Source organism: Grampus griseus, assembly GCF_964374135.1.
Source record: "Grampus griseus genome assembly, chromosome: 16".
NCBI lineage: Eukaryota > Metazoa > Chordata > Mammalia > Artiodactyla > Delphinidae > Grampus > Grampus griseus.
The window spans coordinates 42,654,475-42,669,247 of NC_139010.1; the positions used below are offsets into that span (position 1 = coordinate 42,654,475).

At 40.0% G+C, this 14,773-nt stretch overlaps 1 protein-coding gene across 1 annotated transcript in view; it reads left to right on the plus strand.

Moving 5' to 3' along the window:
• Positions 1 to 868: 868 nt before the first annotated feature.
• Positions 869 to 14,773, plus strand: part of IPMK (inositol polyphosphate multikinase) — a gene marked incomplete at its 5' end in the record, with an annotated part of 37,871 nt that continues 23,966 nt past the window's right edge. The window contains 2 exons of the mRNA XM_082673628.1: positions 869 to 1,058; positions 10,367 to 10,452. Of these exons, the coding sequence (XP_082529754.1) occupies positions 869 to 1,058; positions 10,367 to 10,452 (276 nt within the window). The remainder of the gene's footprint in view (positions 1,059 to 10,366; positions 10,453 to 14,773) is intronic.

Below are 14,773 nucleotides of genomic sequence, written 5' to 3' on the forward strand. Positions count from 1 at the left end.
GGGATGTTTTGGAGGTGCGTCTTCTAAGAAGCTGCCTGTTTTTACTCCTGTTGTATCTGTGCAGGGTGGGAGTTGGAGGAGGGAGGTGATTGCAGTTAAAGGGTGGTCTTCCAAGCCTCCCTGGGCACCGCTACTGCCTTCCAACTCTCCTAACGCGTGACTGACTGCCCCTCACAACTGGGAGCCCCTGATGTCTTTGAGCTTAACTCCGGGAAGCGCTGAAGCGCGCACTGAATGAATGAAGGCACACCAGCCCTGGCAGAACCGTAAGGCCAACCGGGTGGGAATGAGAAGAGTCGCGAGCTTGGTCGCCTCATCCAGGTCGCCTTCCGCTCGCCCCGGCAGCGCCGAGCGCGCGCCCTGCCGCGGGGGTCCCGTCTGGCGGCCTCTGGGCATGCTCAGTAGCGGCGGCGGCCGCGGGTCGCGCAGTAGGAAGCTCGCGGCTGAGGCGGCGGTGCCGGCGGCGCTGACGCGCGCGCGGCAGCTAAGGGGACTGGAGGACAGCGGGAGGGGGCGGGGGCACGGGAGGTGGGGCCGCCGTCGCCGTCAAGGCCCCAGGGAGCGCGGGGCGCCACCGCCGACGCCGCTCATCCGCTGGGGTCAGTCTTCTGGGCTGCGCCCGGGTCGGCGGCTACGGCGGCTAAGCAACGGGAGCCGAGAGGCGCGCTCCGCCGAGAGTTGGGCAGGGCGAGCCCGCGCCTTCGCGGCGTCATGGGCCCCCTCCTTGGGCCACAGAGGGCACCAGCCGCAGGAACCCCCGGGCCTCCTCGCGGCCGAGCCTGAGCGACCCCCGGGTTCTCCGGCGTCCCCTCCCTCCGCCTTATTTTCTTCCCTGCTCTCGCTGTTGCTGCCGCTTCAGCTCTCCGTTATGGCAACGGAGCCGCCATCCCCTCTCCGGCTTGAGGCGCCCGGCCCCCCAGAAATGCGGACCCCACCGGCGGGCGAGACCTCCCGCGAGGGCACCCTGAAGCCGGCGGGTGGCAGGCTCCGCTTCCTCAACGGCTGCGTGCCCCTCTCGCATCAGGTGGCCGGGCACATGTACGGGAAAGACAAAGTGGGTAAGTGGGGGTGGCGCGGAGCTCACCGCACCCCTTCCGCCTTCGCGAGCCCCGGGCCGGCCGAGGTAGCCTGGGGCTCGCTGGCCGTGCCGGACGCCCCTCCGGGTGTGTACGCCGCACCCCCGGTCTCTTCCGCTTTCCCCCAGAGCCTCGCGACCCGTGCAGCAGGGGCTCGAAAAGTGGGACGATTTCTGGGGTGTGGGGCGTCAGGCGGGCAGCAGGAGGTGGCGGGGAGAGGAGTGTCTGGTCTCCCCAGGGAGGGTGGGTATTGATTGAAGACGGCTTTCGTTGTTAGTGAAAATAAGGAACTTCATTTTTACTGGACGGGGAAGTAAATTCTCCCCTGAGCACAAGGTCTGTTTATTATAGGCGGGCAGCTAGTATTGCAAAAGAAAAGGAATGAAATGCATATGATGCTAATCTAGTGCTTCTCTTTTGGGTGCAGCTGCATAGCTGGAGGGGACGAAACAAGTGTTTTTTGTTTTTTGTTTTAGAATGTTTGTTTGTTTGGGTTTTGGTTTTGGTTTTGGAAGCTTGTCCTGGTTTATCCGGGATCTCTCTCCGCGCCCCCTTGAGAGGTTTTTCTGATGTCTCCTGGATTTCTCCGGGAGGCGTGGTTTCAGGAATGCTGAAACTCGGATTCACGGTAGGAAATACACCCTACTATTGTATTAGGGTGGTACACAGATAAGACAATCAGTTATTCTTGATCATCTTTATAAGATTGTGTCATGGCCTGTGTAGTACATGTTTTGAGTCACGGCGTTTAAAGCACAATCCAGGGCCTTTTTATTCTGTTGGTGATGTAAAAGTTCGGTTTAGAAACTGGAATTCACCTAGCTTACACTGGTTCCTAGGCCATGATTACTTGGAGAATCAGATGGAGGCGTATGTGAGTAATGCAGATCTTAGACCTGACAATTTGGTTTGTGCTGGTAAGATGATTCCGGTTTAGGCTGGTAAGATAATACTGACATTTTTAGGCGAGGTAACTGAAGCCAAGGCTGGTTAAGTGACAAGCCTAAAGTCACAAAGCTACTGTGTGTAGAATCTGGAAACCAAGGGTCTTGCTTCAGAGCACTTTTTTTCCCACCGTGTATTGTGCTTGTAGAAAACCACTCAAACAAGGATTTCTGAAAATGGATGAGATTGAATGTATGTTATTTCCCCAAGAACATTTCCCACTACTTTGATCTTTACCTACTCCTTTTCTCTTTTTCAAAATTAGGGGTTAATGATGTGTCAGTTGCGTGCCTTTTTCCCCATTAAATTGTTAGTTAACTTGTTCCTTGAAGTTAGCTCTCTCTATATATCGATACAAAATTTGTCTTTTTCTGAACTATTTGAGAGTAAGTTGTATATATCATGCCCCTTTACACAAGTAATACCTCAGTGAGTATCTCCTAAGAATGTACTTTAGTGTGTATTTCTGTAACCACAGCACATTTATCAAATATGCAAAGTTTAACCATGATACAATGCTTTAATCTGTAGTCCATATTCTGCTTTTGTCAACTCTTCCAATAATGTCTTTTATCGTATTTGTTTTTTTTGGCATAGGAACTAGTCCAGGACCATTTGTTGCATTTAGTTGTCATGTCTCTTGGAATTCTTTAATTTGTAAGTTTCTCAGCCTTTCTTTTTTTTTATGATATTATCAATTTTGAAGACTGCAGGCTAGTTATTTTATAAAATATTGTTTAATTTGGACTTCTGATGGGTTCTTATGATTAGATTCAGGTGATACATTTCTGGCTGGAACATTATAAAAGTCTGTCCTTCTTAGGGTATCACGTCTAAAGTCCACAATGCCTATCTGCCCATTATTAGTGATATTAACTTGATCATCTGGTCCAAGTGTGGTCTGGCTTCTCTAGTACATAGTTAATATTTTCCACCTTGCAATAATAGGCTGTCTATGGAGAGATGCTTTAAGATCATGCAGATATTGGGGTCCTCATATTTTACCCCTAGATTAGACATCTATTGATGATTCTTGCCTGAAGCAGCCTTTACTCTGATAGTTGAAAAATTGTGATTTTTCCAATTCTACCACTCCCTCTATTTTAACAGTCAGCATTCTGTTGTAAGAAATAGCCCTCAGATAGGAAGAAAAAAAAAAAGCCTTCCACTCACAGATACAGAGAACAAACTAATGGTTACTAGAGGGAAGGGGCAGTGGGAGGAGCAAAATAGGTGAAGGGGATTAAGAGGTACAAACTATGAGGTATAAAATAAGTTACAAGGATGTAATGTACAACACAGGGAATATAGTCAATATTTTATTTATTGAAGTATAGTTGACTTTGTAAGAAAAGGAAAAAAAAAGAGATAGCCCTCCATTACTACTATGCATATGTGTTCTTTTTTTTTTTTTTTTTTTTTTTGGTACGCAGGCCTCTCACTGTTGTGGCCTCTCTCGTTGTGGAGCACAGGCTCCGGACGCGCAGGCTCAGCGGCCATGGCTCACGGGCCCAGCTGCTCCACGACATGTGGGATCTTCCCGGACCGGGGCACGAAACCGTGTCACCTGCATCGGCAGGCGGACTCTCAACCACTGCTCCACCAGGGAAGCCCACGTGTTCTTTTTTATGATCACTTTGGAGTCGTGGATTCTTATTTTATAAAGTGTCATAACCCATTATAGAACTTGTTTATTTTGTTGTCCAAATTGTCCTAGATTTGGCCAATTGGGAGCACCTCCTTCTTTTCTGTCACAAGTTATTTTTGCCTTATCTCGTGCCTTCCCTTCCCAGCTCTGGAACCAGCCATTTTCTCTAAGGAGCGCTCGTTCATTTTTAGTGGGAAATGGTATTTAGAAACCAAGATCTGGGTGCAGGTTTGCTCATTGCCACTAGGGTGTCATTGCTTCCAGGTCTTTTCAATACACGTAACTAAAAAGTATGTATAAATATTTTAGAAATCATAAGTACATACTGATACTTCCAGTTTCATTCCAACTCCACAGAGTTTTTTTCCTTTTCCTGATTCTAAATTTGTTTCCTGTTTGCCTCAGTGAGAACCTGGCTCCCAGCAATATTAATTTTTTTTTCCTTACTCCTATAATCTTCAGGATTTCTATACCCATACTACTCTAGAAAACAAACCTAGAATAAAGAGTGCAAGATGAGATTCCCTTTTACTGAAGGTATGTAGTTGGAAACTCTTCAAAAGTTATTTGGATTAGAATTTTTTGTGTGTGTGTGGTTATTTTTACCCCCCCTCTTCTCAATGGTAATATTATTCATTCGAAATACAGTTGGATTCATTTGTTTCTGTTTAAATTCAGTTCCCTTCCTTCAGTGATATATCAATATTTTTGAATGGTTGTAAAATTACTATGCTTCCAAAAGTCAGAACTTTACAAAAAGGTATATCAGAAGTGTCACTCTATTCCTTATCACTCCATCCCATTTCTCAGCATCCCTTGTAGTTAACCAATTTCATTGTTTTCTGATTTATTCTTTCTGAGTTTCTTGTTGCAGAAATAAGCAGATCTCTGTAAGTTTTCTCATTTTCCCTTCTTTCTGACACAAAAAGTGATATGCTGTATATACTGTTTTGGACGTTGCTTTTTAAACTTAACAATATCTCCTAGAAATCAGTATTATCAGTTCATAGAGTGCTTCCTCATTGTTTTTTTACAGCTCATTTGTACTGTATTGTGCATATACCCCAGTTATTTCAATTTCTTGAATTTCCTTTTGGACTTTTGTTTCACTGATTTGTTTATCCTAGCAATAATACTTCATTGTCTTAACTTAAGCTGCTGTATAATAAGTCTTGATGTATGGTAGAATAAACATCCCACTTTCTTTTTCAAGATTATCTTGACTATTTCTGGCCCTTTGCATTTCTGTATAGATTTTAAATCAACTAGTCATTTTCCCCAAGAAACCTGATAAGATTTTGTGTCTGCTTTGAATCTATAGATTGCTTTGATGAGATTTGATTTCTTTATAATCCTGAGTCTTCCAGTATTTGAATATCGTCTATCTCTCCATTTATTTAGGCCTTCTTTAATTCTCTTAGACATAGTTTTCAGTGTAAAGGTCTTACACTAGATTTTCCCTAGGTATTTGATGCTACTGTAAATCATCCTTCCTTTTTAAAGAATTTGTGTGTGTGGGAACATTTCAAACTTAGAAAAGTTGCAAGTATAGTACAATGAACTGAATGAATGAATGAATATATTACCATTCATCTAGATTTACCTATTATTAATGTTTTGCCACATTTGCTTTATTACTCTCTGCATATGGTAATGATTTTGCAGAACCATTTTAAAAAAATTGCAGGCATCATGACCCCTTTCCTCTAAATAATTGTGTATCTTCTAAAAATAAGAATATTTTCTTACCTAACCATGGTAAAATTATCAATTCCAGAATATTTCCATTTGGCTTTTGCCATTATTCCTATAGTATTCTTTATAGCAATTTCCCCCTGATATTCTTTATAACAGTTTTTCCCCTTCTAAGGCTATGTACATTACATTTAGTTGTTATGAGCCTTTAGTTGCCTGTCATATGGAGCAGTTTTTAAATTTTTCTTTATGTTTCATAACTATGAAATATTTGAAGAGTATAGGCATATGGCTTTTTAGAATATTCTTTAAGTTTGTCTAATTATTTCCTCACGCTTAGAATCAGATGAATGTATTTTTGGTAAGAATACTTATGAATTATGTTGTTTTCTTGAAGCATCATATCATAAAGCACAGGATGTCAGTTGCATTGCTGGTGATATATTGGGATGGCCAAAAAGTTCCTTTGGTTTTTAAGGAAAAATAAAAGACACATTTTTCATTTTCACCAAGAACTTCATTGAGCATTGTATTCACCATATTCTTCTAATAACCTTCCGCCATTTTTCAGGCTTCATAATTCCATCTTCCCAAGACTTTTTATCTTTTTGAGCAAAGAACTGTTCCAGGTGCCTTTTACAGCCTTCCAGGGAATTGAAATTTTTCCTATTAAGAGAATTTTGTAAAGAACGAAATAAATGGAAATCCAAAGATGCAATGTCTGGTGAATACGGTGGATGAATCAGAACTTCCCAGCCAAGCTGTAACAGTTTTTGCCTGGTCATCAAAGAAACATGCGGTTTTGCATTATCCTGATGGAAGATTATGTGTTTTCTGTTGACTAATTCCAGATGCTTTTCATCGAGTGCTGCTTTCAGTTGGTCTAATTGGGAGCAGTACTTCTTGTGATTAATCGTTTGGTTTTCCGGAAGGAGCTCATAATAGAGGACTCCCTTCCAATCCCACCATATACACAACATCACCTTCTTTGGATGAAGACCAGCCTTTGGTGTGGTTGGTGGTGCTTCATTTTGCTTGCCCCACAGTCTCTTTAGTTACACATTATTGTACAGTATCCATGTTTCATCACCCGTAACAATTTGTTTTAAAAGCAGAACGTTTTCGTTATGTTTAAGTAGAGAATCACATGTGGAAAGAAGGTTTTTTTCGCTTAATTTATGTGGAATCCAAACATCAAAGCGATTAACATAACCAAGCTGGCGCAAATGATTTTCAACCCTTGATTTGTATATTTTGAGTATGTCGTCTATCTACCACGTGGTATAACGTCGATTGTTCTCAATTAATGTCTCGATTTGATTAATCACCATCAATTTCAACTGGTCTACCCGACCGTGGAGCATTGTCCAGCGAGAAATCGCCATCATGAAACTTTGTAAACCACTTTTGGCACGTTTGATCAGTGACAGAACCTTCTCCATACACTGCACAAATCTTTTTTTGCATTTCAGTTGCGTTTTTACCTTTCTTGGAATAGTAAAGCATAATATGCCAAAAATGTTGCTTTTTTTCTTCCATCTTCAATATTAAAACGGCTACACAAAAATTCACCAATTTTGATAAGTTTTTTTTTAATCCATGCTGATATGACAGCTGTCACAATATAATCTAACAAAATTGTTTCGAATGAAGTTAAAGACAACTAAGCGCTACTAGAGTCAGCTTACAGAAAAAACCGAACGAATCTTTTGGCCAGCCCAATAACTGATCACCTGATTAAATGTTATTGCCAGATTTTTCCACCGTGAAGTTTTATTTTTCCTATTGTAAGTAAATAATTTGAGAGGAATATTTTTAGACTTAAAATATCACGTTTCTTGTCAAAGTTTTCATCAAATGTTGTAAGCACCCATTGATGATATTTGACCAACTCACTAATTACTGTTAGTTGGAAAATGGTAATGTTCTAACTCTCTTATTCCTGCTACATGTTAGTTGTCATTCTTCTTTTTTTGTTTTTTTGGCCGCACAGCATGGCAGGCAGGATCTTAGTTCCAGGACAGGGATCAAACCTGTGCCCCCTGCATTGGAAGTGCAGAGTCTTAACCACTGGGCTGCCAGGGAAGTCGCTATTTTGTTTTTTGGGTTTTTTTTGGCATTCTTCTATAAGGAATATAGATTTCCCTCCTCTGTCTCTCTTTCTTTAATTAGTAGGATGGAGTAATGGATTTTTCAAACTTCAGTGAATGGGTCTTAATCCATTATCGTTGCTACTTATTTTATGCTCAGTTGTCCCAGATTTCGGCAGTGGGAGCTTCTTCAAGCTGGCTCCTGTGCCTTTTTTTTTTTTTTAATATTTATTTATTTTGGCTGTCTTATCGACTGAATCACCAGGAAAGTCCCTCCTGTGCCTTTTTAACATTTCCATATTTTCTTTTAAAGCATTTTCTCATGTTGTGGCATAAAAAGATGTCCCATGTTCATCTTGTACTTGCCCTGTCCCAGGCCTAGAATGAACCACTATTTTCTTCAAGAACCTAGTTCCTTTGGGGGTAAATGGTATTTAAAAACCAAGATCTGGGCAACAGGTGTATTCTTTGCTCCTTTAGTGTGGTTGCTGTTTGTCCTTTCAGCAGACTAGATTAAGAAATAAATAATTTCATATTCTTAAAAATTAGAGTTCAGGGCTTCCCTGGTGGCACAGTGGTTGAGAGTCCACCTGCTGATGCAGGGGACACGGGTTCGTGACCCAGTCCGGGAAGATCCCACATGCCGCGGAGCGGCTGGGCCTGTGAACCATGGCCGCTGAGCGTGCGCGTCCGGAGCCTGTGCTCCACAATGGGAGAGGCCATAACAGTGAGAGGCCCGCGTACTGCAAAAAAAAAAAAAAAAAAAAAAAGAGTTCATATTCATATCTGTAATTAAAATTTAATATCACAGTGTTCTTTACCTCTCCCTGTTCTGTATTCATATCTCCCTTTTTTCTCACAGAGAACTCTGTCTCCCCAGACATCAGTATATTTACTCATTTTGGAATATTTATTTATTTATTATTATTTTTTAAAGGTTATTATTATTTATCTTTATTTTTGGCTGTGGCAGGTGGGCTTCTTTCTAGTTGTGGCGTGCGGGTTTTCTCTCTCTGGTTGTGGCACGCGGGCTCCAGAGCACGGGGGCTCTGTAGTTGTGGCTCGAGGGCTTAGTTGCCACACAGCATGTGGGATCTTAGTTCCCCGACCAGGGATCGAACCCGCATCCCCTGCATTGGAAGGCGGATTCTTTACCACTGGACCACCGAAGTCCCCTGAAGTGTGCTATTTTTTGTTTTGTTTTGTTTTGTTTTGCTCCACATAGAGTATAAGCCCTTTCTTCTGTTTAGGGTGAGGGGCTGATAAATCATATTCCCCCTTGAATTTAATTGAGCTGGTGTGGGCTGCAGTCTTAGATTCAGTTCACCTGGTATTGGTTCAGCCTTCCAAGATGCTTCCTTTCTTATCATGACTGTCTTTTGGCTGTGAGGTATTTGGCTGCAGTATAAGGTACTATTGGTTTACTTTTAGATCCTGGAATTCATTCACTGGGAGAATGCCTGGTATTACTATCTTCTACTCCATGTCTGCTTTCTCTGAAAACTTGGAGTGGGTGTTTTGCAGAGTGAGTAGTGTGGGAGAATTGCTGGACCAAGCAATCTATTTTTGTGTTAGGACTATTGTCTCTAATCCATCCTGCTACCCCCCACTGTTGTCTACAGTCTGGCTGATTTCTGCTTGCCTGCTAAAATATTTGTCTAATGGCAGGTTTACCTGTCTCTAGATGAGGTGTCTGCCCCAAGATAGGGAAGCTTCATGGTTCTCTTCTCACTTATGAATGCTCCATTCCGGCCCCGCACAACCACAGTTCAGTTCATCAAGGAGTTTTTACATCTACCATTCTTCATTAGCCTATTGAAAATGTCTATTTCCATGGGAGTGAAGACCTTTCTTGTTCTACATCCCAGCCTTTGGGAATAGAATTTCTCTTTAGTAACTTTTAGCTCTATTAGACTGCTCCTTGAAGTCCCAAAAACCTCTACCAACCAATCTTATCCATATGAATTAATGTTTACCTTCCTTCTAGTCTGTAACTAGGACTTAAAACAAATAAACTTGATTACTGTTTCTCTTAAGTTGGTACTTTCTGCTTCTGTTGACTAAACTCTGCATTTTTGTCATGATTAAAAATTCCTGGCATTGCCAAAAGAAATAGAAACTTAAGTGGCGTATTTTACCAAAATTGTAAATAGATTTATTTGAGCTATGTTGTGTTCTAACTAGTGTGATTTTATGAAATCTCAATATATGAAAATTTAAGATTTTAACATATAAACTTGGGAATGAATCTTCATGGCGTAGTGACAGGGGCAGTGCTAGTATATATATGTGATGACTTTAGAAAAAGTTTTTCCTTTTGAGTGGACATATTATAAAAAGGTACCTCTTCCTGCTCCAGGCTTGGCCCCTGATTTCAGCCCCTCCTTTTCCCATTGCCTAGGTGCCCTCATGCTATCTGTATAGCTGTACACAGTGCATCTGAATCAGGAAAAAATTTTAGTTGCTTTCTTATAACAGATGAGAGAAGCAAAAAAATTACAAAGTAGGAAATTCATGTAGAACCATTGTTAACATTTTTTTGTTTGCTTAATAAAAGTGGGATCAATTTATGCTACTGCTTTTAACTTGCTTCTTATTTAACTATAAATTAACATCTCCTGGAAAGTCTATCACTGAAGAATTTCTGTAAAAATTTACATGTGTTCTATTTATTAGAAAGTCTGAGGGGGCTACAAGGGAAACAGTGGTTGGAGACAATAAAACCAAGCTGTTTAGAATTTGTGTTCTGGTGCTTTGCATATAACAAGCACTGAAATGTTAAAATTTCTGAAATAAGTGTAAGGAATCCCTTAAATTTATCAAAGTGGTTTATCTGTAACTTTAGGAAAAAATCTACGATGCAAGATACGCTATTATTTAAACCATTTTAAAATATGTGACTTGTTCTGTAGGTATACTGCAACATCCAGATGGCACAGTTTTGAAACAGTTGCAGCCACCTCCAAGGGGTCCAAGAGAGCTGGAATTCTATAATATGGTAAGTGAGGTAAGATTTGTTTTGTTGTATTCAAAGTGTTTGTCATAGCCTTCTGGTGATGACTCAGTAAAAAATACATTTGACAGCATGTCTTAGTGTACTGTGTATGTGACTGAAACAAAAGCTTCAAGAAATACAATGCTTATCTTTACCTATGCATTCTGGTATTTTCTATTCTACTTCATTTTTTAAAGATTTGATCTACTAAATTGATTTCAATTGATGGATTGTGACCTACATTTTGAAAAACGCTTAGCTGAGAGACTGTATTTCTCAGAAGTGCTGAGTTTAAATAGGTGTTTTTTTACTACAGGATTTCTTAGAGCCTTGAATGTGCTAATGTGTACTGTGCAACTCCAAAGTAGGGTAAGGGTGAAGGGGGGCACTTAACATCTAATTAACCATATTACTAGGAGTACTTTTTTTAAAACTTATTTATTTATTTACCATCTTTATTGGAGTATAATTGCTTTACAGTGGTGTGCTAGGAGTATTTTTCAGAACATTCACAGTGTTTTGCAACTGCCACTTCTGTCTAGTTACAGAACATTTTTATCACATGAAAGAAAACCCTGTACCCATTAAGCCATGATGCCCTATTCCTCCCTCCCCCCAATCCCTGCCAACCACCAATCTGCTTTCTATGGACTTAACTATTCAGGGTATTTCGTATAATTAGAGTTTCACAATATGTGACTTTTTGTGTCTAGCCTCTTTTGTTGAGCATGTTTTTAAGGTTTGTGGTATGCATTAGTACTCTGTTCCTTTTTATGGCTGAGTAATACTCCATTATACTTAGATACCACATTTTGTTTATCCATTCACCCATTGAAGAACATTTGGATTGTTTCCATCTTTTGGCTTTTGTAGATAGTGCTTTTATGAACATTTATGTATAAGTATTTGTTCGAGTACCTGTTTCCAGTTTTTTTTTTTTTTTTTTTATAAATTTATTTATTCATTTATTTATTTTTGGCTGTGTTGGGTCTTCATTTCTGTGCGAGGGCTTTCTCTAGTTGTGGCAAGTGGGGGCTACTCTTCATCGCGGTGCGCGGGCCTCTCACTGTCGCGGCCGCTCTTGCTGCGGAGCACAGGCTCCAGACGCACAGAGCTCAGTATTTGTGGCTCACGGGCCCAGTTGCTCCGTGGCATGTGGGATCTTCCCAGACCAGGGCTCGAACCCATGTCCCCTGCATTGGCAGGCAGACTCTCAACCACTGCGCCACCAGGGAAGCCCCCCAGTTATTTTAGATATATACCCAGGAGTGGAATTGCTGGGTCATACAATAATTCTACACTTCACTACTTGAGGAACTGTCAGAAGTGTTTCCCAAAGTGGCTGCACTATTTTACATTTTCACCACTAATGTATGAGGGTTCCAGTTACTCCATATCCTCACCAACACATGTTAGTTATTATTATTTTTTTTTTAATGGGCAGTCAAGTGAGTGTGAAGTGTTAATCTTACTGTGGTTTGTTTTGATTTTCATTTCCCTAATGGCTAATGATGTTGAACATCTTTTCATGTACTTATTGGCCATGTGTGTTTCTTCTCTGGAGTAATGTCTAGTTAGATCTTTTGCTCATTTTTTCATTGGGTTGTCTTTACCTTTTTTCCATGTTTTAGATACAAATCCTGTATCAGATACGTGATTTGTAAATATTTTCTCCTGTTCTTTGGGTTGTCTTTTCACTTTCTCGTTAGTGTCCTTCGAAGCATAGACTTTGTGTCATATTTAAGGTCATGAAGGTTTATGCTTATATTTTCTTCTAAGAATTTTATAACTATAGCTCTTAAATTTAGTGCAAGTAAAAAAACGATGCAAACCAAAACAAAAAACAAGTACTGCTATAATGCTTTACCACCATTAGCTCATTTAACAACAACCTGTGAGTTAGGTACTATTTTTATCCTCATTTTTTACTAAGGCAAAATTAGTTTAAATAATTTGACCAAGATCATTCAAACAGTTAATGATGGCCCCTGGATTTGAACATAGGCAGTCTTATCTCTAGAATATGCTTTTAACTGCTAACACTGCTTCTTTTTTGAGGAAAGTATTTTATATTTACTCTGCAAAAGTCTTGCACATAATTTGTTGGATTTATTCTAGGTACCTTATTTTTTGTTTCTATTGTAAATAGTATTTTTTTGAATTAAGTTTTCCAATGATTGCTAATACACAAGAATGAAATAGATATTTGTATAGTGTTCTTATATATAGTAATCTTGCTGAAATCTTTTTGTTTTTTGCCCGCACCGCGAGGCATGTGGGATCTTAGTTTCCCGACCAGGGATCAAACCCGCATGCATCCCTTGCAGTCAGGGACTTTAGTTCAGTGCTTAATTGAAGCAATGGTGGGGGCATCTTCCTCTCATTTAGTAGAAGTGCTTCTAACATTTCCCCTTTAAAGTATGACTTTCAATCTAAGTTTTTGAGAGGTACTTCTCCCCAGGTTAAGGAAATTGCTTTCTTTGTGAGTCAAGATTCTGTCAAGGAACAAATGGTGCACTCTGTCAGTTTAATAAAAGAACTGTAGTCAGAGTTTAAGGCCACCTGCAAGAGATAATGCCATACCATCCCTGGGCCTAATCGGCAAGGAGAGGGAGTGGTTGTTGGAACTCTGGGAGGGTAACTTTATGAGAAGACTTGAACTGATAAGGAGGGAACTAGAGAAGTAAATAAGCTGACCTCAAGTCTTCTCCTACCCTCCAGTCTCTTGTACCAGGAAGAGACAATGGCAAGAGGGCAAGGAACCCCCCTTGATGCAGTCGATTCAAATGAGCTTCTTGGGGAAGGAGAAGAAGATACGTAACATCCTTCCTATTTTTATTTCAAGAAACAATTCAGAATACGAATGGGTATTGAATATTTTTCAGCTGCCTTTCTGTATCTGTTGAAAAGGTCATATGAGTTTCCTCTTTTAATCTGTTAACGTGGTAAATGCCATAATAGATTTCTAACATTACACTACCTTCCATTTTTGAAATAAAACCTACTTGGACATGTCTTTTTAAATTTGTTTTTTAATAATATGCATTACTGGATTTTGTTTGCTAGTGTTTTATTTAAGATTTTTTCCAGCTATACTCATAAGTGAGATTGGACTATTATTTCTTCACATATTGTCCTTGTCTGGTTTTGATATCAGGTTTCTTTTAGCGTCATAAAATGAGTTGAGAAGCATTTCTTTCTCTATTTTGTGGAAGAATTTGTATCAGATAAGGATTTTGTTCCTTAAAGGCTTGATAAAACTTAACCTATGAATTCATCTGAGTGGCCTGTGGTCTTTTTCTTCCTTTCCTCCTTTCCATCCATCTTTTTTCCTCTCATTCTTTCCTTGGAAGGGATGTGTGTGTGTATGTGTGTGTGTGTGTGTGTATATATATATAACATCTTTATTGGAGTATAATTGCTTTACAATATTGTGTTAGTTTCTGCTGTATAACAAAGTGAATCAGTTATATGTATACATATATCCCCATATCCCCTCCCTCTTGCATCTCCCTCCCACCCTCCCTATCCCACCCCTCTAGGTGGTCACAAAGCACTGAGCTGATCTCCCTGTGCGATGCTGCTGCTTCGATCTACTTTACATTTGGTAGTGCATATATGTCAGTGCTACTCTCTCACTTAGTCCCAGCTTACCCTTCCCCAAGGGATGTATTTTTAAACTAATGATTCAGTTTCTTAAATGTCTTGATTTTTTCTTTGTTAATGTGATAGTAAAATACAGATTGTAGTTTGTTTTATATAATTACCCACCCGGCAGAGTTCTTCATAGTATTTTTTAAAATGCTGTGCTAGTTTAGTTATGACTCCCTTTTAATTCCTGATATTGTTTATTTGCTGTTTTTCTCTTTTTCTCTATCAGCTTGACCAAAACGTTCTTTATTTACTCTCCTTGTTTCGGTATAGTAGCTCTATCCTCATCTATGAAAAGTCCTTAAGTTCAGATATCCTTTGGTTCAAGGCTTCAGAGTGGACCTCTATGAGCCCAACATCACTGCTCAGCTTAGCACTTCGGGTTTCCTCTTTATTTTAGATCCCTATGAATTTCCTTTTTAACCTTGGGAGCTCAATTATGCGTTTAAGAAAATATTTGTTATATTTTATCCTACATTTCTAGGTAGAAAGCTTTTTAGGTTATCTTGCTTGGCATATTGCAGTAAATACCAGTTTTACTACTTTAAAAAAATATTTAAAGTAAGAAGAGAAAGTTTACCTTTCTACTCTTCCAGTTTTTATCTTTTCACTTATAAATATATCATAGACTTCTTTAGGTAAGTACATAGAGATATACTTGGTTCCTCCATCT